Source organism: Triturus cristatus, chromosome 1_2 (assembly GCF_964204655.1).
Source record: "Triturus cristatus chromosome 1_2, aTriCri1.1, whole genome shotgun sequence".
NCBI classification, from domain to species: domain Eukaryota; kingdom Metazoa; phylum Chordata; class Amphibia; order Caudata; family Salamandridae; genus Triturus; species Triturus cristatus.
The window spans coordinates 1194321999-1194347700 of record NC_140580.1 but is presented as its reverse complement, the minus strand read 5'-3'; the positions used below and the strand labels follow the sequence as shown (position 1 = coordinate 1194347700).

The window sequence follows — 25702 nt, the reverse complement described above, 5'->3', positions numbered from 1 at the left end:
GAGCTCGACGAAACAGTTGTTCGACAGGTGCTCCCATACCATCAGGTTAAAGAGTTGTTCGTAGGTGGTGACCTGGCTCCCCTTTATCCAACCCTCGAAGGCACGGCTGAAATAGTTCACGTATTCTACCCAAGTTGTACCTGGGATCCGGGTGCAATCTCTGAACCTCTGGCGGTACATCTCGGGTGTGAGGCCGTAGCGGGTGAGGAGGGCAGCCTTCATGTGGTCGTAGGACGACATTTGGTGATCTGGGAGCTGCAGTAGGGCATCGCGACCCTCGTTGATAAACCTCCCCCAAAGTCCGGCTCCCCAATCACTCCGGTCGATCCGGTGGGAGGTCATGGCGATCTCGTAGGCTTTAAACCACTGTTGTATGTCGTCTTCTCGGACATACTCGCGGACAACATCCTTGGGGATGTGGACTTTTTTCTCGATTGGCCCCGGGGTGTGTGGTCGCTCAGCCACCCCCAGTTCCTTATTCTGTTTCCGAAGTTCTATTTCCGCCAGTTTGCGCTCGTGCTCGAGCGTTATTTTTTTCTCCTCCAGCTCTCTCTGTCTCTGCTTCTCTTCTCGTTCATCTCGGAGCCGCATGTGCTCGAGGTTGAGTTTCTGTTCAGCTAACTTGAGTTCCCCATCCATCTTGAGTCGTGCCATTTCCAACTCGTGCAATCTGGTTCTTTCTCTTTCTCGGATCTCCTCCTGCGAGAGGCCCGTTCCCCGCTCCTCGGGAGCCGTGGCGTTCCCCTCTGGTGTGATGCTGCTTTGGTCGGAGGGTCCGGCGACCCCAGTTTCTGTCCACGACTCTAGGGCGTGCTTTAGATCATCTTTGGTACTCAGGCCGGTGGTAGCAATGCCAAGTTCTATGCAGAATTGTCTCAGTTCGCGGTGGTTGTATTCTTCTAATTTATCCATTTGGAATTTCTCGGTGGAGTTGCTATCTTTGGCTGACATCGTGTTTTTGTCGTGGGGTGAGCTACTCTCTGTACGATTACGCGTTGATTCGGATCGCGCCGCTGGCCACCAATGTTAGAAAGGATAGACGGACCGGGAGGGTCGGCCGGGGTCAGGAGGAGAGGTCTCCGGGGAGAGCCGTCTCCAGCGATCGTACAGACAAGTAACTTTCCCCCCCACAGACGGATACCACACACGGATAAGGTTCAGGGTTCTTTATAAGCACTTCTTAGGGTACGGTTGAATGGTACAAGGAGGTCTGGACTCAGGGGTCCCCTCGATTCAAGTCTCTCAAAGCAGGGTAAGGGGTAGCGGGACAGTCTGTCTACCGGTCAGGTAGTTTGGATGAGATGATGATTAGCTCACAATCCTCGAGCTTAGTTGGTACGGGCCGCGGCAGCGCCAGCAGGTCCCGGTGGAGATGGTCGGTACACGGTCCGCGGTAGCACCAGCAGGTCCCGGAAAGATGGTCGATGTACGGTCCGCGGCAGCGCCAGCAGGTCCCGGTGAGGATGGTCGTTACAACGGGCCGCGGCAGCGCCAGCAGGTCCCGACGAGGATGGATGTTGTAGAAGGCCGCGGCAGCGCCAGCAGGCAGGACGATGGTTCACAAGAGCGGGCTACGGCAGCGCCAGTAGTCCGTCAAGGCTGAGTTCTCTCGGTGTCTCTCGACTCCAGGATACAACTGCCTTCCTGCTCCGGAGTTGCCCCAGTTATAGGGCAGGCGCTCTTTGATGTCCGGACCCTCGCACTTGGAGGTTGGAGGGCCCGGGATGAAGGTGTCCAGACACCCAGCAGGGGGTGGAGCCAGCGCCTGGGGGAGCTGGAGGCGATCGGCACCTGGCGGGGGAAGAGCTCTTGACACTGCGTCCTCCCATTGACCTGCCAAGTGGTCCGCTCACCTCCTGGGTGGATGGTGGTGCCGGGATGTCGGGGCCGGTCAGGCCCGGGGTTAGGGTCGGGGCGAGGCCACGCGGCCTCGTGGTGCAGGGCCCAAGATGGCGGCTTGAACCGGCCGGGGGAGCCGGTGGGGCTGGGCCCCGTGATGAGTAGAGGTCCGAGGGCAGAAGATCCGTCGGGAGACGGGGTACAGGTGCTTTTCGTGGGTTATGCCTGGTGGGCCGGAGCTCGGGCCCTGTCGTGCGGGGAGGGAGCAAGCCCTTCGTGTGGCCTGTCCAACAGGCACCATGTGCAGTGCTTGATGAGAGCGCTAGGTGTAATGCTTTACAAGAGCTCTAGGTGCAGTGCTTTATGGGGGCACTAGTTGCAGTTCTTAGAGGGCGCAAGGTGCAGTGCTTTATGAGGGCGCCATGTGCAGTGCTTTATGAGCGCACCATGTGTAGTGCTTGATGAGAGCAGCTAGGTGTAATGCTTTATGACGGCGTTCGGTGCAGTGCTTTAAGAGGGAGCTAGGTGCAGTGCTTTTAGGGCGCCAGGTGCAGTGCTTTGTGGGGGCGCTAGGTGCAGTACTTTATGAGGGCTGGGTGCAGTGCTTTATGAGGGCGTCATGTGCAGTGCTTTATGAGGGCACCATGTGCAGTGCTTGATGAGAGCGCTAGGTGCAATCCTTTATGAGGGCGCTAGGTGCAGTGTTTTATAATGGCGCTCGGTGCAGTGCTTTAGAAGCGCTCTAGGTGCAGTGCTTTATAAGAGGTCTAGGCACTTTGCGGGAGCGCTAGGTACAGTGCTTTTGAAGCACTCTAGGTGCAGTGCTTTTTGAGAGCACTAGATGCAGTGCTTTATGAGAGCACTAGGTGCAGTGCTTTATGACAGTGCTAGGTGCAGTGCTTTATGACCGCGCTAGGTGCAGTGCTTTATGACGTTGCTAGGTGCAGTGCTTTATGAGGGTGTCAGGTGCAGTGCTGTGTGGGGGCGCTAGGCGCAGTGCTTTATGAGGGCACCATGTGCAATGCTTGATGAGAGCGCTAGCTGTAATGCTTTACAAGAGCTCTAGGTGCAGTGCTTTATGGGGGCACTAGTTGCAGTGCTTTATGAGGGCGCCATGTGCAGTGCTTTATGAGGGCGCCATGTGCAGTGCTTTATGAGCGCACCATGTGTAGTGCTTGATGAGAGCGCTAGGTGTAATGCTTTATGAGGGCGCTTGGTGCAGTGTTTTATGAGAGCACTAGGTGCAGTGCTTCATGAGGGCGCTAGGTGCAGTGCTTTAGGACGGCGTTCGGTACAGTGCTTTAAGAGGGAGCTAGGTGCAGTGCTTTTAGGGCGCCAGGTGCAGTGCTTTGTGGGGGCGCTAGGTGCAGTACTTTATGAGGGCTGGGTGCAGTGCTTTATGAGGGCGTCATGTGCAGTGCTTTATGAGGGCACCATGTGCAGTGCTTGATGAGAGCGCTAGGTGCAATCCTTTATGAGGGCGCTAGGTGCAGTGTTTTATAATGGTGCTAGGTGCAGTGCTTTAGAAGCGCTCTAGGTGCAGTGCTTTATAAGAGGTCTAGGCGCTTTGCGGGAGCGCTAGGTACAGTGCTTTTGAAGTGCTCTAGGTGCAGTGCTTTATGAGAGCACTAGGTGCAGTGCTTTATGAGAGCGCCAGGTGCAGTGCTTTATAAGAGCTCTGGGTGCAGTGCTTTATGAAGGCGCTAGGTGCATTGCTTTAGAAGTGCTCTAGTTGCAGTGCTTTATGAGGGTGCCAGGTGCAGTGCTTTATAAGAGCTCTAGGTGCAGTGCTTTATGGGGGCGCTACGTGCTGTGCTTTATGAGGGCACTAGGTGCAGTGCTTTGTGAGAGCGCTAGGTGCAGTGCTTACTGAGAGCACTAGGTGCAATGCTTTGTGAGGGTGCTTGGTGCAGTGCTTTGAGGGTGCTAGGTGCAGTGCTTTAGAAGCGCTCTAGGTGTAGTGCTTTTTGAGAGCGCTAGGTACAGCGCTTTAGAAGCGCTCTAGGTGCAGTGCTTTATGAGAGCACTAGGTGCAGTGCTTTATGAGAGCACTAGGTGCAGTGCTTTATGAGAGCACTAGGTGCAGTGCTTCATGAGGGCGCTAGGTGCAGTGCTTTATAAGAGCTCTAGGTGCAGTGCTTTGACAGCGCTAGGTGCAGTGCTTTATGAGGGCACCAGGTGCAGTGCTTTATAAGAGATCTAGGTGCAGTGCTTTATGAGGGCGCTAGGTGCAGTGCTTTATGAGGGAGCTAGGTGCAGTGCTTTATGAGGGCTGTTGGAAGGGCGATCCCAGGGGGGTTACAAAACACGTTCCTGACCACCCCGTGACCCGCCTCTCCCAGAACCAGGCCGAGCACCGGCTGTGAGGCCCCTTCAGGAAGGGGGTCTCGTACTTAGGCTCGCACGCGCTGAGCTTGCACTACTTGACAAAGAGACACCACACAGTAGGTTTCAGTAGACGGAGATCTTTATCTAAGATTCGTTGGACCTTTATGATCCGCAAGGTAGTCTTTGGTCGGTACAATAAGCTTGGTAATTCTTGCACAGGGGGGTTGGGGTAGCGGGACAGTTCTTGGTTCAGAGTCAATGCCGAGTATCCTTCGCACAGCTCTCAATCCTCGAGCCGGGGGACACGGTGCAGTCTCGGGTCCAGCTGGACCAGTGTGCTCTCGAGCCGCGACCACGTCCGCAGGGCTCTGGCGGGAAGGAACTGTCGATCGGGTGATCTTCGGGGAGCCGCGATTCACTCGGCAGGCTCAGCCGGGCTTGAGTTGGTGGGAGCCGCGAGTCTCTCAGCAGGCTTCGATGGTCTTAGGGTCGGGGGAAGCCGCGAGTCTCTCAACAGGGCTCCGGTGTTCTTAGTGTTCTCGGGAGCCGCGACGGCGTCAGCAGGGCTCAGGGGATTTCCAGGGATCGGGTAGCGTCTTTCCTTCAGGTTTCGTCGAGCAGCGACCAGGTCCGCAGGGCTCTCGTAGTTCCAGGTCTTCTCTGGCCGAGTCCCCTCAGCACCCTCTGTTATACGCCTTCTTCCCTTTGAAGTCCAACGTCCTCACAGAGAGGGGTCTTGGCGTCGGGGGGCGGTGTGTTGGGATTTCCTGTCGCTCGGCTCTTTGATCCTTTGAAGTAGGGACGGGAGGGACTCCAGACACCCAGCATGTGGGGAGCCAGCTCCCTGGGGGCCCGGAGGGCGATCGAAACCCTCCATTGAGAGGAGGTCAGAGGTGCGACAGAGACTACTCCTCCCTGTCTTGCTTGGGGGGGTTCCCTCTCCCTTGGCCGGGCATGGCGCGTCTAAGGTCTAGGTTTTGCTGGGGCCCTGGGTCGGCCATCGGAACATCGGGACATGGTGGCCGGGGGTCTCTGACCAGGGATCAGGGGGGGGTTGCATGAGTCTGGTTGGGGGGACTAATGGTCAGGGGGGTCCACGCCACGAGGCCGGTCCCACACGGGCGCTAGGTGCAGTGCTTTATAAGAGGTCTAGGTGCTTTGCGGGAGTGCTAGGTACAGTGCTTTAGAAGTGCTCTAGGTGCAGTGATTTATGAGAGCGCTAGGTGCAGTGCTTTTTGAGGGCGCTAGGTGCAGTGCTTTATGAGGGCACCAGGTGCAGTGCTTTATAAGAGCTCTAGGTGCGGTGCTTTATGAGGGCGCTAGGTGCGGTGCTTTGAGGGCGCCATGAGCAGTGCTTTATGAGGGCACCATGTGCAGTGTTTGAGAGCGCTTGTTGCAATGCTTTAGGAGGGCGCTAGGTGCAGTGTTTAATGAGGGCTCTAGGTGCAGTGCTTTAGAAGCGCTCTAGGTGCAGTGCTTTATAAGAGGTCTAGGCGCTTTGCGGGAGCGCTAGGTACAGTGCTTTTGAAGCACTCTAGGTGCAGTGCTTTTTGAGGGTGCTAGGTGCAGTGCTTTATGAGAGCGCCAGGTGCAGTGCTTTATAAGAGCTCTGGGTGCAGTGCTTTATGAAGGCGCTAGGTGCATTGCTTTAGAAGTGCTCTAGTTGCAGTGCTTTATGAGGGTGCCAGGTGCAGTGCTTTATAAGAGCTCTAGGTGCAGTGCTTTATGGGGGCGCTACGTGCTGTGCTTTATGAGGGCACTAGGTGCAGTGCTTTGTGAGAGCGCTAGGTGCAGTGCTTACTGAGAGCACTAGGTGCAATGCTTTGTGAGGGTGCTTGGTGCAGTGCTTTGAGGGTGCTAGGTGCAGTGCTTTAGAAGCGCTCTAGGTGTAGTGCTTTTTGAGAGCGCTAGGTACAGCGCTTAAGAAGCGCTCTAGGTGCAGTGCTCTATGAGAGCACTAGGTGCAGTGCTTTATGAGAGCACTAGGTGCAGTGCTTTATGAGAGCACTAGGTGCAGTGCTTCATGAGGGCGCTAGGTGCAGTGCTATATAAGAGCTCTAGGTGCAGTGCTTTGACAGCGCTAGGTGCAGTGCTTTGAGGGCACCAGGTGCAGTGCTTTATAAGAGATCTAGGTGCAGTGCTTTATGAGGGCGCTAGGTGCAGTGCTTTATGAGGGAGCTAGGTGCAGTGCTTTATGAGGGCTGTTGGAAGGGCGATCCCAGGGGGGTTACAGAACACGTTCCTGACCACCCCGTGACCCGCCTCTCCCAGAACCAAGCCGAGCACCGGCGGTGAGGCCCCTTCAGGAAGGGGGTCTCGTACTTAGGTTCGCACGCGCTGAGCTTGCACTACTTGACAAAGAGACACCACACAGTAGGTTTCAGTAGACGGAGATCTTTATCTAAGATTCGTTGGACCTTTATGATCCGCAAGGTAGTCTTTGGTCGGTACAATAAGCTTGGTAATTCTTGCACAGGGGGGTTGGTGTAGCGGGACAGTTCTTGGTTCAGAGTCAATGCCGAGTATCCTTCGCACAGCTCTCAATCCTCGAGCCGGGGGACACGGTGCAGTCTCGGGTTCAGCCGGACCAGTGTGCTCTCGAGCCGCGACCACGTCCGCAGGGCTCTGGCGGGAAGGAACTGTCGATCGGGTGATCGTCGGGGAGCCGCGATTCACTCGGCAGGCTCAGCCGGGCTTGAGTTGGTGGGAGCCGCGAGTCTCTCAGCAGGCTTCGATGGTCTTAGGGTTGGGGGAAGCCGCGAGTCTCTCAACAGGGCTCCGGTGTTCTTAGTGTTCTCGGGAGCCGCGACGGTGTCAGCAGGGCTCATGGGATTTCCAGGGATCGGGTAGCGTATTTCCTTCAGGTTTCGTCGCGCCGCGACCAGGTCCGCAGGGCTCTCGTAGTTCCAGGTCTTCTCTGGCCGAGTCCCCTCAGCACCCTCTGTTATACGCCTTCTTCCCTTTGATGTCCAACGTCCTCACAGAGAGGGGTCTTGGCGTCGGGGGGCGGTGTGTTGGGATTTCCTGTCGCTCGGCTCTTTGATCCTTTGAAGTAGGGCCGGGAGGGACTCCAGACACCCAGCATGTGGGGAGCCAGCTCCCTGGGGGCCCGGAGGGCGATCAAAACCCTCCATTGAGAGGAGGTCAGAGGTGCGACAGAGACTACTCCTCCCTGTCTTGCTTGGGGGGGGTTCCCTCTCCCTTGGCCGGGCATGGCGCGTCTAAGGTCTAGATTTCGCTGGGGCCCTGGGTCAGCCATCGGAACATCGGGACATGGTGGCCGGGGGTCTCTGACCAGGGATCAGGGGGGGTTGCATGAGTCTGGTTGGGGGGACTAATGGTCAGGGGGGTCCACGCCACGAGGCCGGTCCCACACGGGCACTAGGTGCAGTGCTTTATAAGAGGTCTAGGTGCTTTGCGGGAGTGCTAGGTACAGTGCTTTAGAAGTGCTCTAGGTGCAGTGATTTATGAGAGCGCTAGGTGTAGTGCTTTTTGAGGGCGCTAGGTGCAGTGCTTTATGAGGGCACCAGGTGCAGTGCTTTATAAGAGCTCTAGGTGCGGTGCTTTATGAGGGCGCTAGGTGCGGTGCTTTGAGGGCGCCATGAGCAGTGCTTTATGAGGGCACCATGTGCAGTGTTTGAGAGCGCTTGTTGCAATGCTTTAGGAGGGCGCTAGGTGCAGTGTTTTATGAGGGCTCTAGGTGCAGTGCTTTAGAAGCGCTCTAGGTGCAGTGCTTTATAAGAGGTCTAGGCGCTTTGCGGGTGCGCTAGGTACAGTGCTTTTGAAGCACTCTAGGTGCAGTGCTTTATTGAGGGCGTTTGGTGCAGTGCTTAATGAGAGCGCTAGGTGTAGTGCTTTTTGAGGGTGCTAGGTGCAGTGCTTTATGAGAGCGCCAGGTGCAGTGCTTTATAAGAGCTCTGGGTGAAGTGCTTTATGAAGGCGCTAGGTGCATTGCTTTAGAAGTGCTCTAGTTGCAGTGCTTTATGAGGGTGCCAGGTGCAGTGCTTTATAAGAGCTCTAGGTGCAGTGCTTTATGCGGGCGCTACGTGTTGTGCTTTATGAGGGCACTAGGTGCAGTGCTTTGTGAGAGCGCTAGGTGCAGTGCTTACTGAGAGCACTAGGTGCAATGCTTTGTGAGGGCGCTTGGTGCAGTGCTTTGAGGGTGCTAGGTGCAGTGCTTTAGAAGCGCTCTAGGTGCAGTGCTTTATGAGGGTGCCAGGTGCAGTCCTTTATAAGATCTCTAGGTGCAGTGCTTTATGTGGGCGCTAGGTGCTTTGCTTTATGAGGGTGCTAGGTGCAGTGCTTTATGAGGGCGCCATTTGCAGTGCTTTATGAGGGTGCCATGTGCAGTGCTTTATGAAGGCGCTAGGTGCAATGCTTTATGAGGGCGCTAGGTGCAATGTTTTATGAGGGCGTTAGGTGCAGTGCTGTAGAAGCGCTCTAGGTGCAGTGCTTCATGAGGGCACTAGGTGCAGTGCTTCTTGAGGGCACTAGGTGCAGTGCTTCATTAGGACACTAGGTGCAGAGCTTTATGAGGGCACTAGGTGCAGTGCTTTGTGAGAGTGCTAGGTGCAGTTCTTCATAAGGGCACTAGGTGCAGTGCTTTATGACAGCGCTAGGTGCAGTGCTTTATGAGGGAACTAGGTGCAGTGCTTTATGAGGGCGCTTGGTGCAGTGCTTTATGACAGCTCTAGGTACAGTGCTTTGAGGGTGCTAGGTGCATTGCTTTATGAGAGCGCTAGGTGCATTGCTTTATGAGGGCGCTTGGTGCAGTGCTTTCTGAGAGCGCTAGGTGCAGTGCATTATGAGGGCGCTAGGTGCAGTGCTTTATGAGGGCCCCAGGTGCAGTGCTTTATAAGAGATCTGGCTGCAGTGCTTTAGAAGCGCTCTAGGTGCAGTGTTTTATGAGGGTGCCAGGTGCAGTGCTTTATAAGAGCTCTAGGTGCAGTGCTTTATGGGGGCGCTAGGGGCTCTGCTTTGAGGGTGCCAGGTGCAGTGCTTTATGAGGGCGCCATGTGCAGTGCTTTATGAGGGCGCCATGTGCAGTGCTTTATGAGGGCGCCATGTGCAGTGCTTTATGAGGGCACCATGTGCAGTGCTTTATGAGGGCACGATGTGCAGTGCTTGGTGAGAGCACTAGGTGCAATGCTTTGTGAGGGCGCTAGGTGCAGTGTTTTATGAGGGCGCTAGGTGCAGTGCTTTAGAAGCACTCTAGATGCAGTGCTTTGAGAGCACTAGCTGCGGTGCTTTGAGAGCACTAGGTGCAGTGCTTCATGAGGGCGCTAGGTGCCGAGCTTTATGAGGGCACTAGGTACAGTGGTTTGAGAGCACTAGGTGCAGTGCTTTGTGAGAGCGCTAGGTGCAGTGCTTTGTGAGAGCGCTAGGTGCAGTGCTTAATGAGAGCGCTATGTGCAGTGCTTTATGAGAGCGCTATGTGCAGTGCTTTATGAGGGTGCTTGGTGCAGTGCTTTATGAGGGCGCTTCGTGCAGTGCTTTATGAGGGCACTAGGTGCAGTGCTTTATAAGGGCCTCAGGTGCAGTGCTTTATAAGAGCTCTATGTGCAGTGCTTTATGAGCGCGCTAGGTGCAGTGCTTTATGAGGGCGCTCTGTTCAGTGTTTAGAAGCGCTCTAGGTGCAGTTCTTTATGAGAGCACTATGTGCCGTGCTTTATGACAGCGCTAGGTGCAGTGCTTTATGAGGGCGCTAGGTGCAGTGCTTTGTGAGAGCGCTAGGTGCAGTGCTTTATGAGGGCGCTAGGTGCAGTGCTTTGTGAGAGTGCTAGGTGCAGTGCTTAGTGAGAGCGCTAGGTGCAGTGCTTAGTGAGAGCGCTAGGTGCAGTGCTTAGTGAGAGCGCTAGGTGCAGTGCTTAGTGAGAGCGCTAGGTGCAGTGCTTAGTGAGAGCGCTAGGTGCAGTGCTTAGTGAGAGCACTAGGTGCAGTGCTTTATGAGGGCGCTAGGTGCAGTGCTTTGTGAGAGCACTAGGTGCAGGGCTTAATGAGAGCTGTAGCTGCAGTGCTTTATGAGGGCGCTTGGTGCAGTGCTTTATGACAGCACTAGGTGCAGTGCTTTATGAGGGGGCTAGGTGCAGTGCTTTGTGAGAGCGCTAAGTGCAGTGCTTAAGGAGAGCACTAGGTGCAGTGCTTTATGAGGGCTCTTAGTGCAGTGGTTTATGAGAGTGCCAAGTGCAGTGCTTTGAGGGCGCTAGGTGCAGTGCTTTGAGGGCAAAAGGTGCAGTGCTTTGTGAGAGCGCTAAGTGCAGTGCTTAATGAGAGCACTAGGTGCAGTGCTTTATGAGGGCTCTTAGTGCAGTGGTTTATGAGAGTGCCAAGTGCAGTGCTTTGAGGGTGCTAGGTGCAGTGCTTTATGAGGGCAAAAGGTGCAGTGCTTTGAGAGCTCCAGGTGCAGTGCTTTGTGATACGCTAGGTGCAGTGCTTTATGAGGGCGCTAGGTACAGTGCTTTGAGTGCGCTAGGTGCAGTGCTTTATGAGGGCGCTAGGTGCAGTGCTTTGTGAGAGCGCTAGGTTCAGTGCTCTGTGAGGGCGCTAGTTGCAGTGCCTTATAAGAGCGCTAGTTGCAGTGCTTGATGAGAGCGCTAGTTGCAGTGCTTGATGAGAGCGTTAGGTGCAGTGCTTTGTGATCGTGCTAGGTGCAGTGCTTCATGAGGGCGCTAGGTGCAGTGCTTTATGAGGGCGCTAGGTATCGTGCTTTGTGAGAGAGTTAGGTGCAGTGCTTTGTGAGGGCCCTAGTTGCAGTGCCTTATGAGAGCTCTATTTACAGTGCTTGATGGGAGCGCTAGGTGCAGTGCTTTATGAGGGCGCTAGGTGCAGTGCTTTATGAGGGCGCGAGGTGCAGTGCTTTGTGAGGGCGCTAGGTTCAGTGCTCTGTGAGGGCGCTAGTTGCAGTGTCTTATAAGAGCGCTAGTTGCAGTGCTTGAGAGCGTTGAGTGCAGTGCTTTGTGATCGTGCTAGGTGCAGTGCTTCATGAGGGCGCTAGGTGCAGTGCTTTGAGGGCGCTAGGTGCAGTGCTTTGAGGGCGCTAGGTGCAGTGCTTTATGAGGGTGCAAGGTGCAGTGCTTTGTGAGAGCACTAGGTGCAGATCTTTGTGAGAGCACTAGGTGTAGTGCTTAATGAGAGCGCTAAGTGCAGTGCTTTATGAAGCTATTAGTGCAGTGCTTTATGAGAGTGCTAGGTGCAGTGCTTTGAGGGTGCTACGTGCAGTGCTTTATGACGGCAAAAGGTGCAGTGCTTTGAGAGCTCCAGGTGCAGTGCTTTGTGAGGGCGCTAGGTACAGTGCTTTATGAGGGCGGTAGGTTCAGTGCTTTATGAGGGCAGTAGGTACAGTGCGTTATGTGAGCGCTAGGTACAGTGCGTTATGTGAGCGCTAGGTTCAGTGCTTCATGAGGGCGCTAGGTGCAGCGCTGTCTAAGTCATACAGGTGCTGTGTGGTCTGATAGGACCAGATGCAGTATAGTGTGAGCGCACCAGGCACAGCAGCGACACACTGTCAGCCACAGTGCAGTCTGAGAGGGCCACAAGTAGCACTCTCAGAGTGTGGTGCTTCTGAAACCACAGACAGTCCCGTCTACAGCACCTTGTCACATGCAGCTTGTTTCTGGCCTCACTCCCCTCTCTCTCTTCCTTTGCAGACAGTAACTTGCGCCTCTTTGTAAGCAGGGACGGAACCACCACACTAAGCGGGACTCAGCTGGCAAACAGGTAAAACTTTAAAGGAATCTGTTTCTTTGTAAAGGTGGGTAAGGGAAGGAGAGCTGTGTTAGTGAGAAAGGAGAGTCGAAATGGCACACATACCTGTGTGCCAGGCCTGCCAGCACTGTAAGATGCTTCCGGTAAGTCACCCCTACCACAGGCCTAACGACCATAATGCAGGGTTCACTATACCTCTTGTGAGGGCATAACTGCATGAGCAGATATGCCCCTATAGTGTCTAAGTCCATTCTGTAGCGATAGAGTATGGTCGCAATACACTACATCCACAGTGTCTTAGTTGGGTGACTGGCCTCTTGTGACCACACCCCCTTTTAATCCTTTGCCTCCGCCCACGCCTGGCCCGAGCGCATGGGTGCGCCATATCCATCACCCGCCGGCCACAATCTGGTCCGCTAACTCATTACATCCCATCTCAACTCAGTCACTTTTCTTTTCTTCACGAACTGGCTTTGGACTTGTCAGCCGGCATGCAAATTTCTTGAGGCGCGAGCTTCGAGCAGGGTTTCCCCTTAGCCCGTACCTGGGATGGTGACCCCGATCAGGTGGTGGGCCCTCTGGTCTTGAGGTTGTCGCGGGTTGGCTTGATGGACTCACCAATGTTGTGCTGGTTTCCAGGGTGGTTCCACTTTATACATTTGTGCGGATGTTCTGCGGATGTTCTGCGGGGTGTCCCCATGCTCCGCTCCAGCGTATTTACCTTCGCCTTCTCCGATTGAGGCTGGCCGAGAGTCCTCGACCCCCTTGAACCATGAGATGTTCCTGGTTACCTTTTCCCCCTCTCTCTCTCTCCACGGTGACCATAGTGCCTTTGACGCCGGTGACGGTCCAGTGGCCCGGTTCATAGGGTGTTCGGAATTTCCCACCTGGTCTCCTGTCCTTCATTATTACTCGGTCTCCTGATGTAAATCACGGTGTTTGGCTTTTCTCTTATGGCTGGCAGCTAGATTCTCCTTCTTCCTCATTGTAGTGCAGCGGGATCCACGTGGGGCAGACGGGGATGGTACCTCAGTGCAGGCCATTATACATCAATGCCCACGGTGCCTGGTGAGTGGTGGTGAGTGGTGCAGTGTGGCGTGCTTCGGAAGGAAAAGTTGGAGGTGACACTCGTGATCAACATTTTCGGCCACAGCAATGCGTAGGACCTAGTTGAGGGTCCTCATGAACCTTTCAATTTCTCCATTGGCCTGTAGCCATTGAGGGCTGATGCAGCAGCGACGAACCCATGTGGTTTTGCATGAAGTCATGGAATTTGCCTCCTTGGAACGGGGGCCCGTTGTCGCTCTTGATTTCTTCCGGACACCCAAACATCGCAAATGTCTTCTCGAGTACTGGAGCAATCCGGGAGAATGCAGTGGAGCTGACGACTTCCACTACTGGAAATTTGAGTAGCTGTCTATCATGACCCGGAGTATTCCCGATGGCCGAACAACCCTGGAGTCGACGCTCACCTTCTCCATCGGGCTTTGCCGTGATCTTCTGTCTGGACAGGCGCTGGTCGTTCCAGTGCGCTCATCAGCTGACAGGTCAGGCATCTTATCACCACCTCTTCTACCCAGCTTTCCAACCCTGGGAACCAGATTTTCTCCCGCATTCTGGCCTTCATCTTTTCCATCCTTTGGTGTCCCCCATGGACCAGTTGGCTCACTTGGTGATGCAGTGCAGCTGGGACCACTATGCGGGATTTCGCAGCAAGATTCCCTCCTGGGTTACACTCGGATCTTTGTAAGGTGTTCTCTTTCTGGCCCTGACCAGTCGTTGGCGGTATCTAGAAACTGATGCCAGTTGCCTCCTTGGAAGGCACTGCGTACTTTGACGATGACTGGGTCTTCTTCCGCCGCCGCTGCGATATCCTCCAGTGTCAGTGCTTTTTGACACATGGTTGTTGAGATTATGTTCAAATGGGCTTCGAGTGCTTCGACTTCCTGCGCTTCCTCTTGCTGCTCTCTTGATGGGGGGTGTCAAGAGATGAAATCGGCAGGGTTCTTTGCTCCTGGTCTGTACACCACTTCCATTTCATACTGCTGGAGCCCGATGGCCAATCGTTTGATCCTCCGAGGTGGGTGAGGCGCCAGTCCTTTGATTAAGGGTACTAATGGCTTGTGATCCGTCACGACCCTGAATGGCTGGCCGCAGATGTACAGGTGGAAGTGCCGGCAGGCCCACCGAATGGCCAGGACCTAATGCTCGATCTGCGCGTAGTGCGCTTCGGTGGGAGAGAAAGACTTGCTGATGTATGCTAACGCCACCCACCTTCTGGGTTCCTGCTCCTGGGTGAGCACTACCCCCAGACCCACTGGACTGGCGTCGACGAGGAGTTCCATGCGCTTTGCCGGGTCAAAGTATACCAGGGTGGTATGGTCAAGGAGGGCACTCTTGACTTTCTGGAATGCCACCTCCTCTTGCTGTTCCCATCTCCACGCGGCATCAGAGCGCATGAGGTTTCGGCGGGGTTATGCAATAGTAGCCAGGTCCGAGATGAAACGAACACAGTAAGTGGCTATCCCCAGGAATCTTCGCACTTCTGAGACCGTCGAGGGGGTGGTGCGTCTGTGACAGCCTGAAACTTCTGCGGGTCCTCCTTGATTCCCTCCTGGTTGAAATGGTACCGAAAAAATTATATGTTCGAGGCATATGAGCTGCAGATTATACACTGTGCATAGATCGCCATCTGGTGTTGGGCCCGGATGTTTGCAGTTTGTTTTTCTTTTTGGACAGTCTTTGGAAGTCACGAGTTCGGTGACTCCTCCTTCGGTCCGTACTGCGCATGGGCTTCGGCTCCATCCTCAGATTGTTTTTTTCCGCCATCGGGCTCGGATGTAATACTTCGTGCTCCGGCTTCGAACTTCGCCAGTTCGACCTTCGACGAAAAATCCTCGTCCATCGAGATTCTTCAGACGAAATCGGCTTCTTCATCTCTCTCTTCGGCACTTCCTCGATTCCAGGCATCGGCAGCGGCCTTCGGGCCTATCTCGACTCCGGTCTCGGCCGATGGAAAGGACTCCCTTCAAGAAGTGCCCAAAATGTGGGTCTAAATTTCCCCACACCGATCTCCATCAGGTGTGCAACCTCTGCCTCTCTCCCGAACACGAGGCCCGAGACTGCCCCGCCTGCAAGTCTTTTCGATCGAAAAAGACAATTCGGGATCGACGAGCTCGACGCACCATGGCGCACTCATCGACCTCTGCTCCACCTGACATCTTCGGAGAAGACACCGGAGCTTCGGGACAGCAGCACACCGAACAGGACGATGACGTCGTCAGCGCTTCCGAGGCCGACGACTCCGACGTGGAGGAGATCACACCGGCACAGAGGGTCGTGAGTACTCTACCCCGTCCCACTCCCGCGCCCATACCGAAAGAGACTCCGGTTACCCCTTCGCCTCCGGGCCTAGGGAAAACCAAGCATACCGCTTCCATCACCCCACCATCGGGCCCGGTGAAAAAGCATCACAAGTGTCCTGGCGGCTCGGGCTCGAGCCAGCCTCCTAGCGGGCCCGAAAAACACCCTTCGGCACCGAAGAAAACAAGCTCCGTTCCGAAGCCATCGGTGTCGACATAACATAAATCCCTCGGCACCGACGCTTCCGTCTCGAAGCCTGCCTCGGCGCCGAACAAAAAAATAGGAGGCCCCGAGAAAGCATGGCGCGGATAAACCAACGAAGCCCTCGGTTCCGAAAACATCGGCACCGATAGAGGAATCGGTGCCGGAGGAGCTTTTCACGCCAGATCCTCTTCAAAAGACTTTAACAAAGGATCCAAAGACTGGACATTTAACTTTGTCTTCCAAGAAAAGACATTTAGACAAGCCAACTCCTCCCCCACCACCAAAACGGAAGGACTCTGCCACATCCCCCTTCAGAGTACCCTCCCCACCGCCTCCACCTCCTCCACTCCCTCCATCTCCGCCCCCACCTTCTCCACCCTTGCCTCATCGCTCTCCAACCCCGTCTCCAGACCCTGATGACCAAGGGGATCCGTTCTATGATCCAACAGATACCCCGCAGGACCCCACTCCTCCGGGAACACCAGACCATGGGAGGATTATCACAATCCAGATGTCCCAGATGTGCCTCAGGATGATCTTTATCCATCCAGGCCATCTCCACCAGAGGACTCCCTGGGGTTCCACCACCTCTTACAACGGGCGGCACATTACCACGGGGTGGAATTACACAGTGATCTAGTTGAGGAAGACTTCCTACTTGACACTTTTGACATCGCAGATAAATCCACCGCTATATTACCCATGCTTAAAGGGGTGACCAAACATGCGGCAGAGGTTTTCAAAGACCCCGTCAGGGCTAGGGTCTTAAACCCCAGAATAGAGAAAAAATATAAGGCAGCCCCCACAGACCCTGCCTATATTAAAGGACCTGCGCCCCTAGATTCATTAGTGGTATCCACAGCTAGGAAGCGCTCCAATTCTCAGTCATCTGGTGAAGCTCCACCACCCGATAAGGAGTCCAAGCTCTTAGGCGCGTCAGGCAAACGCACTGCATCGCAAGCTGCCAATATGTGGCGCATCGCCAACACGCAAGCGCTGCTGGCACGGTACGACAGAGCGCACTATGACGAGCTGGAGGCTCTCATGCAACATCTCCCAGACAAATATAAAAATAAGGCTCATGAACTGATACAAGAGGGAAAGATCATTACCAACACCTCGATTAAATGTGCACTTGACGCAGCAGACACAGCTGCCAGGGCTATAAATACCAGTGTTCTGCTTCGCCGCCACGCCTGGCTCAGGATCTCCGGCTTTAAACCAGAGGTACAAGCATGTATACTAAACCACCCATTTGACCAACAACACTTATTTGGCCCAAAAGTAGACAAAGCCCTAGAAAAAATGAAGGATACAGATACGGCGAAGTCTATGGGAGCACTACAATCACATACCCCTAGACGCTCCTTTCGCCGTTCCTCCTTTCGAGGCTCTGGCAGAGGTTACTCTTCCGATAACGCCTCAACGTCCTATAAGTCCCATCCTCAGAATACCTTCACAAAGGGCTATCAAAGAGGTGGATATCGAGGAAACAATAATAAAGGCAGGGACAAAACCAACACCGCCCGTTCTGCCACACCGCCCACACAATGACTTTTCCCCGCTCCCCCCAGACCATTCCACTCCGGTCGGGGCAGACTACAAGACTTCCTTCAAACCTGGGAGACCATAACATCAGACAAATGGGTGACCCAAATTATTCGGTCAGGGTACTGTCTCGAACTAACTTCTACCCCCCAAAATATTCCACCCAGACACCGTGCGATGTCACAAGAACATAACACACTGCTGAAACAAGAGGTGATCTCCCTCCTGCAAAAACAAGCTATAGAGCAGGTCCCCGTCAATCAGCAAAATTTAGGGGTCTACTCTCTGTACTTTCTGATACCAAAGAAAGACGAGACCCTACGGCCCATTCTAGACCTCCGGCCTCTAAATGCCTATATCCATTCAGACCATTTTCACATGGTAACTCTCCAACAAGTTCTCCCACTCCTCTGTCAGGGCGACTTTCTCACTACACTGGACTTGAAAGACGCATACTTTCATATTCCAATACACCCTGCTCACAGAAAGTACCTCAGATTTGTGGTGGACGGCCAACATTATCAGTTCAAGGTTCTCCCCTTCGGGGTCACAACCGCACCACGGGTGTTTACCAAATGCCTGGCAGTAGTGGCGGCACACCTCAGAAGACAGAACATTCACGTCTTCCCCTACCTGGACGACTGGCTCATAAAAGCCGCGTCCTACCACCAGTGTGTGCAGCATACAAACACTACCATCCAACTACTCCACCAGCTAGGCTTCACGGTGAACCACCAAAAGTCCCACTTGATACCGTCTCACACAAAGCAATACCTCGGTGCCACTATAGACACCTCAAAAGCCATAGCCTATCCCAACTCAGCCAGAATCGCAAGCATACAAGCCTTGCGCCAAAGATTCCTCCTTCAGCACTCTCTCCCAGCAAGAGTGTTCATGAAACTAATAGGGATGATGGCATCTTGCATCTTCATAGTGCCTCATGCAAGACTTCACATGCGTCCACTCCAAGAGTGCCTAGCACGCCAGTGGAACCAGGCCCAGGGACAGCTGACGGATCTGGTGTTGGTGGACGGTCGCACCCATCGCTCTCTGCAGTGGTGGAACACCACAAACCTTTCCAAAGGGCGACCGTTCCTGGACCCGGTTCCTCAGGTGATTCTATCAACAGACGCATCGCTCTCCGGCTGGGGAGCGCACCTTCTACACCTCACAGTGCAAGGTCTATGGACGCCACAGCAGAGGTTACTCCACATCAACCATCTGGAGTTATTGGCGATCTTTCTAGCCCTGAAATCGTTTCAGAAACAAATCTCAGCCAAGGCAGTCCTCATTCGCACAGACAATATGACTGCAATGTATTCTATTCAAAAACAGGGGGGGACACATTCTCCCCCAGCTCTCTCGCTTAGCACAGAGCATATGGAGATGGGCAGTCCCACAAAAAATCTTTCTCCTGGCACAACACGTCCCAGGTATACAAAACACCATGGCAGATCTGCTCAGCAGACAAACGCAGCAAATGCACGAATGGGAACTGCATCCACAAGTTCTTCACCCATTCTTTCACAAGTGGGGGCATCCTCAGATAGACCTCTTCGCCACCCACGAAAACAAAAAATGCCCAAGCTTCGCCGCCAGATACCCACACCCATTGTCCAAAGGCAATGCGATATGGATGAACTGCTCAGGCAAATTTGCATACGCCTTTCCACCTCTCCCGCTAATTCCATTAGTGGTAAGGAAGCTACAACAGCACTCCCTCACACTCATTCTGGTAGCTCCAACATGGGCCAGGCAGCCGTGGTACACCACACTACTACAGCTCTCGGTGGTACCACATCAAAAACTGCACCTGTCCCCATGCCTCCTAACCCAGAACCATGGAGAAATCAGGCTCCCGGACCCAGCTCAGCTCAACCTTGCGATCTGGCTCCTGAAATCTTAGAATTTGGATACCTTAACCTTCCCCCTGATTGCATGAACATTATCAAGGAAGCCAGACGTCCTACCACTCGAGCATGCTATGCCGCAAAGTGGAAGAGATTTGTTGTTTACTGCCGTAACAATACAATCAACCCTTTAGATGTATCCATACAGCACATCATATGCTATCTGCTCCATCTTCAAAGGTGTAACCTGGCGTACTCATCCATCCGTCTACACCTAGCAGCAATTGTTGCATACCTGCAAAACAGACAGCATTTATCACTTTTCAGAGTACCTGCTATTAAAGCCTTCATGGAAGGCCTTAAAAGAGTAATTCCGCCCAGGGCACCACCCTCACCTGTGTGGAATCTAAACGTAGTTCTTACAAGGCTAATGGGTCCGCCTTTCGAACCAATGCATAAATGTGAGCTACAGTTCCTTACTTGGAAAACAGCTGTTCGAGGCATATGAGCTGCAGATTGTACACTTAGTATAGATCGCCATCTGGTGTTGGGCCCGGATGTTTGCAGTTTGTTTTTGTTCTTTGGACAGTCTTTGGAAGTCACGAGTTCGGTGACTCCTCCTTCGGTCCGTACTGCGCATGGGCTTCGGCTCCATCCTCAGATTGTTTTTTTCCGCCATCGGGCTCGGATGTGATACTTCGTGCTCCGGCTTCGAACTTCTACGGTTCCAGCCTCGACGGAAAATCCTCGTTTCTTCGAGTTTCTTCATCATCATCTTCATCTCTCGAAGCAGCACTTTTCTCCATCCCGTACATCGGCACCGGCCTTCGGGCCCTCCTCGACTCCAGTCCCGGCCGATGGAAAGGACTCCGTTCAAAAAGTGCCCAAAATGTGGGTCTAAATTTCCCCACACCGACCTCCATCAGGTGTGTAACCTTTGCCTCTCTCCAGAACACGAGGCCAGAGACTGCCCCGCCTGTAAGTCTTTCCGATCAAAGAAGACCATCCGGGATCGAAGAGCTCGACGCACCATGGCGCACTCATCGTCCGCAGCTCCACCGGACATCTTCGGAGACGACACCGGAGCTTCGGGGCAACTACACACCGAGCAGGAGGACGACGTCGTCAGCGCTTCCGAGGCCGACGACATCACACCGGCGCAGCGGGTCGTGAGTACTGTACCCCCTCCCACCCCCGCGCCCAAAACCAAAGAGACTCAGGTTACACCCTCGCCTGCAGGCCTGGGCAAAACCAAGCACACAGCTTCTATCACCCCACCTTCGGGCCCGGTGTCGAAGCCTCAGAAGTCTCACGGCAGCTCGGGCTCGAGCCAGCCGACGCCTGGTGCCGAAAAACACCATTCGGCACCGAAGAAAGGGATACCCAGCTCGACTCCGAAGCCACCGGTGCCGAAGCCTGGACTCTCGGTGCCGACCAAACATAAACACAAATCTGTCGGCACCGACGCTCCGGCGCCCAAAAATCCTTCGACGTCGAAAAAAACGGAGGCTCCAAAAAAGCATGGCGCACAGAAACCATCGAAGCCCTCGGCTCCGAAACCATCGGCACCAGCGGACGATTCGGCGCCACTGGCTCTGTTCACACCAGACCCTTTGCAAAAGACTCTATCTAAAGATCCAAAGACTGGGCTATTGACTTTAATTATCAAGAAAAGACGCCTTGACACTCCGGCTCCTCCTCCACCACCCAAACGGAAGGACTCTGCCACTTCTCCCCTCAGAGTGCCCTCCCCACTACCTCCTCCTCTGCCTCCTCCACCTCCTCCACCCCCTCCCCCTCCCAGGTCTCCGCCACCCTTACCTTATCACTACCCGACCCCGTCCCCAGATCCGGACTTCGGGGACCCACATTATGACCCAGCGGACGCCCCAATGGACCCCACTCCACCGGGGACCCCAGACCCATGGGAAGACTACCACAACCCTGACATACCTGATATGCCTCAGGACGACCTATACCCATCCAGGCCGTCTCCTCCGGAGGACTCCTTAGGGTTTCATCACTTAGTGCAGAGAGCAGCACACTACCATGGGGTGGACATGCACAGCGAACCAGTGGAAGACGACTTCCTACTGGACACATTTGACATTCAGGACAAATCCACGTCTATTTTGCCCATGCTTAAGGGTGTCACCAAGCATGCTGCAGAGGTGTTCAAAGACCCTGTCAGGGCCAGGGTACTAAACCCTAGAATAGAGAAAAAGTACAAGGCGGCACCCACAGACCCTGCATACATTAAGGGCCCTGCTCCCTTAGATTCCCTAGTTGTCTCCACAGCTAGAAAGCGGGCTAACTCCCAGTCCTCAGGAGAAGCCCCACCGCCAGACAAGGAATCGAAACTTCTAGACGCGTCTGGCAAACGCACCGCCTCCCAAGCTGCAAACATGTGGCGCATTGCAAATACACAAGCGCTACTTGCGCGCTATGACAGAGCACACTATGACGAACTTGAGGCTCTTATGCAGCACCTTCCCGAAAAACAGAAGCGCAAGGCTCATGACCTGATACAGGAGGGTAAACTAATTACAAACACCTCCATTAAGTGTGCCCTCGATGCAGCCGACACTGCTTCTAGAGCCATAAATACCAGTGTCCTGCTTCGTCGCCATGCCTGGCTCAGGATCTCAGGGTTCAAGCCTGAAGTCCAGGTGTCTATACTCAATCACCCTTTTGACCAACAAACTCTCTTTGGGCCAAAGGTAGACGAAGCGTTGGAAAAGATGAAAAAGGACACAGACACAGCAAAGTCTATGGGGGCACTCCAAACACAAGCCTCTAAACGTTCCTTTCGACGCTCATCCTTTCGTGGCACAGGCAGAGGCTTCTCCACCGACAGCGCCTCTACCTCCTACAAGTCCCCTCCTCAAAATACCTTTTCAAAGGGCAACCAAAGGGGTGGTTACAGAGGCAACAACAATAAGGGCAGGGGCAAAACTAACACCACCCGTTCTGCTACCCCACCCGCACAATGACTTCCCTCCGCTCCCCCCAGACCATCCCACTCCGGTCGGGGGCAGGCTACAAAACTTTATCCACGCATGGGAGTCCATAACATCGGACAAATGGGTGACCCAAATCATTCGGTCAGGGTACTGTCTCGAGCTAACATCTACCCCACCCAATATCCCACCAAGGCACCGTCCAATGTCTCAAGAACATTCCACACTGCTCAAACAGGAGGTACTCTCCCTCCTCCAAAAACACGCTATAGAGCAGGTCCCCGTCAATCAGCAAAATCTAGGGGTCTACTCCCTATATTTCTTAATACCAAAGAAAGACTGGACCCTCAGGCCCATTCTGGACCTCAGGCCCCTAAACGCCTACATACATTCTGACCATTTCCACATGGTCACCCTACAACAAGTCCTCCCGCTCCTCTGTCAGGGAGACTTTCTCACTACCTTGGATCTGAAAGACGCATACTTTCACATTCCAATACACCCCTCTCACAGGAAGTACCTCAGGTTCGTGGTGGACGGGCACCAATTCACGGTTCTCCCCTTCGGGGTTGCCACCGCACCACGGGTGTTTACCAAATGCCTAGCGGTAGTGGCAGCACACCTCAGACGTCAACACATTCACGTCTTCCCTTACTTAGACGACTGGCTGATAAAAGCCGCGTCCTACCACCAATGTGTGCAACATACAAACAGCACCATCCAACTGCTCCACCAGCTAGGCTTCACGGTGAACTACCAAAAGTCCCACCTCATACCATCGCACACAAAGCAATATCTTGGGGCCACTATAGACACCTCCAAGGGTATTGCCTATCCAAACTCGGCCAGAATCACAAGCATTCAAGCCTTACGCAAAACATTCCTTCCTCAACACTCTCTTCCAGCAAGAGTGTTTATGAAGCTCATAGGAATGATGGCGTCTTGCATTTTCATAGTGCCCCATGCAAGACTCCACATGCGTCCACTTCAAGAGTGCCTAGCACAACAGTGGAACCAGGCCCAGGGTCAGCTGACGGATCTGGTGTTGGTGGACGGCCGCACACATCACTCTCTGCAGTGGTGGAACACCACAAACCTTTCCAAAGGGCGGCCGTTCCTGGACCCGGTTCCTCAGGTGATTCTAACAGCGGACGCATCGCTCTCCGGCTGGGGAGCGCACCTCCTACACCTCACAATGCAAGGTCTATGGACGCCACAGCAAAAATCGCTCCACATCAACCATCTGGAGCTCTTGGCGATCTTTCTAGCCCTAAAATCCTTCCAAAAACAGATTTCGGGCAAAGCAGTCCTCATTCGCACAGACAACATGACTGCGATGTATTATATCCAAAAACAAGGGGGGACACACTCTCCCCAGCTCTCCCGCTTAGCCCAGAGCATATGGAGATGGGCAATTCCCCAAAACATCTTTCTCCTGGCACAGCACGTTCCAGGCGTACAAAACACCATGGCAGATCTGCTCAGCAGACAAACGCAACAACTACACGAATGAGAACTGCATCCACAAGTTCTTCACCCATTCTTTCACAAGTGGGGGCATCCTCAGATAGACCTCTTCGCCACCCACGAAAACAAAAAATGCCCAAGCTTCGCCGCCAGATACCCACACCCATTGTCCAAAGGCAATGCGATATGGATGAACTGGTCAGGCAGATTTGCATACGCCTTTCCACCTCTCCCACTAATTCCATTAGTGGTAAGGAAGCTACAACAACACTCCCTCACACTCATTCTAGTAGCTCCAACGTGGGCCAGGCAGCCGTGGTACACCACACTACTACAGCTCTCGGTGGTACCACATCAAAAACTGCACCTGTCCCCATGCCTCCTAACCCAGAACCATGGAGAAATCAGGCACCCGGACCCAGCTCAGCTCAACCTTGCGATCTGGCTCCTGAAATCTTAGAATTTGGATACCTTAACCTTCCCCCTGATTGCATGAACATTATCAAGGAAGCCAGACGTCCTACCACTCGAGCATGCTATGCCGCAAAGTGGAAGAGATTTGTTGTTTACTGCCGTAACAATACAATCAACCCTTAAAATGCATCCATACAGCACATCATATGCTATCTGCTCCATCTTCACAGGTGTAACCTGGCATATTCATCCATACGCCTACACCTAGCAGCGATCGCTGCTTATCTACAAAACAGACAGCATTTATCACTGTTCAGAGTGCCCGCTATTAAAGCCTTCATGGAAGGCCTTAAACGAGTAATTCCTCCCAGGGCACCACCTTCCCCTGTATGGAATCTAAATTTAGTTCTTACACGGCTAATGGGTCCGCCCTTCGAACCAATGCATAAATGTGAGCTACAGTTTCTCACCTGGAAAACAGCTTTTCTCGTAGCTATCACTTCCCTTAGAAGGGTTGATGAAATACAAGCGTTCACTATACAGGAACCCTTCCTACAAATACATCACAGCAAGGTCATACTTCGCACAAATCCGAAGTTTCTGCCCAAGGTCATTTCCCCCTTCCATCTCAATCAATCGGTGGAATTACCTGTTGTTAGAAAGGATAGACGGACCGGGAGGGTCGGCCGGGGTCAGGAGGAGAGGTCTCCGGGGAGAGCCGTCTCCAGCGATCGTACAGACAAGTAACTTCCCCCCCCACAGACAGATACTACACACGGATAAGGTTCAGTGTTCTTTATAAGCACTTCTTAAGGTACGGTTGAATGGTACAAGGAGGTCTGGACTCCGGGGTCCCCTCGATTCAAGTCTCTCAAAGCAGGGTAAGGGGTAGCGGGACAGTCTGTCTACCAGTCGGGTAGTTTGGATGAGATGATGCGTAGCTCACAATCCTCGAGCTTAGGTGGTACGGGCCGCGGCAGCGCCAGCAGGTCCCGCAAAGATGGTCGATGTACGGTCCGCGGCAGCGCCAGCAGGTCCCGGTGAGGATGGTCGTTACAACGGGCCGCGGCAGCGCCAGCAGGTCCCGGAAAGATGGTCGATGTACGGTCCGCGGCAGCGCCAGCAGGTCCCGGTGAGGATGGTCGTTACAACGGGCCGCGGCAGCGCCAGCAGGTCCCGACGAGGATGGATGTTGTAGAAGGCCGCGGCAGCGCCAGCAGGCAGGACGATGGTTCACAAGAGCGGGCTACGACAGCGCCAGTAGTCCGTCAAGGCTGAGTTCTCTCGGTGTCTCTCGACTCCAGGATACAACTGCCTTCCTGCTCCGGAGTTGCCCCAGTTATAGGGCAGGCGCCCTTTGATGTCCGGACCCTCGCACTTGGAGGTCGGAGGGCCCGGGATGAAGGTGTCCAGACACCCAGCAGGGGGTGGGGCCAGCGCCTGGGGGAGCTGGAGGCGATCGGCACCTGGCGGGGGAAGAGCTTTTGACACTTCGTCCTCCCATTGACCTGCCAAGTGGTCCGCTCACCTCCCGGGTGGATGGTGGTGCCGGGATGTCGGGGCCGGCCAGGCCCGGGGTTAGGGTCGGGGCGAGGCCACGCGGCCTCGTGGTGCAGGGCCCAAGATGGCGGCTTGAACCGGCCGGGGGAGCCGGTGGGGCTGGGCCCCGTGATGAGTAGAGGTCCGAGGGCAGAAGATCCGTCGGGAGACGGGGTACAGGTGCTTTTCGTGGATTATGCCTGGTGGGCCGGAGCTCGGGCCCCGTCGTGCGGGGAGGGAGTAAGCCCTTCGTGTGGCCTGTCCAACATGCGTCCCCCCCAGCTGAAGGCGGGGAGAGTCACCCATCTCCTTGGGGACTCTCTTCGTCGAGGCGGAAAAAGCGGGACAGGCCATCCGCGTTGGCGTGGTCTTGGCCTGGTCGGTGCTCCACAGTGAAGTCCATTCCCTGCAGGGAAATGGACCAGCGCAAGAGGTTCGGGTTCTCCCCCCGCATCTGCATCAGCCACTGCAGGGGTCGATGGTCGG

At 54.4% G+C, this 25702-nt stretch overlaps 1 protein-coding gene across 9 annotated transcripts in view; it reads left to right on the top strand.

Moving 5' to 3' along the window:
* The window catches only part of EEIG1 (estrogen-induced osteoclastogenesis regulator 1), a 743239-nt gene that overhangs the window by 525024 nt on the left and 192513 nt on the right, over positions 1-25702 (top strand). For all 9 annotated transcript variants that reach the window (XR_014965472.1, XM_085614167.1, XM_085614162.1 and 6 more), the window contains one exon: positions 11814-11883. Coding sequence is in view for 8 of the 9 variants with exons in the window: in XM_085614167.1 (XP_085470293.1) it covers positions 11814-11883 (70 nt within the window). In the remaining variant the exon portion in view is untranslated. The remainder of the gene's footprint in view (positions 1-11813; positions 11884-25702) is intronic.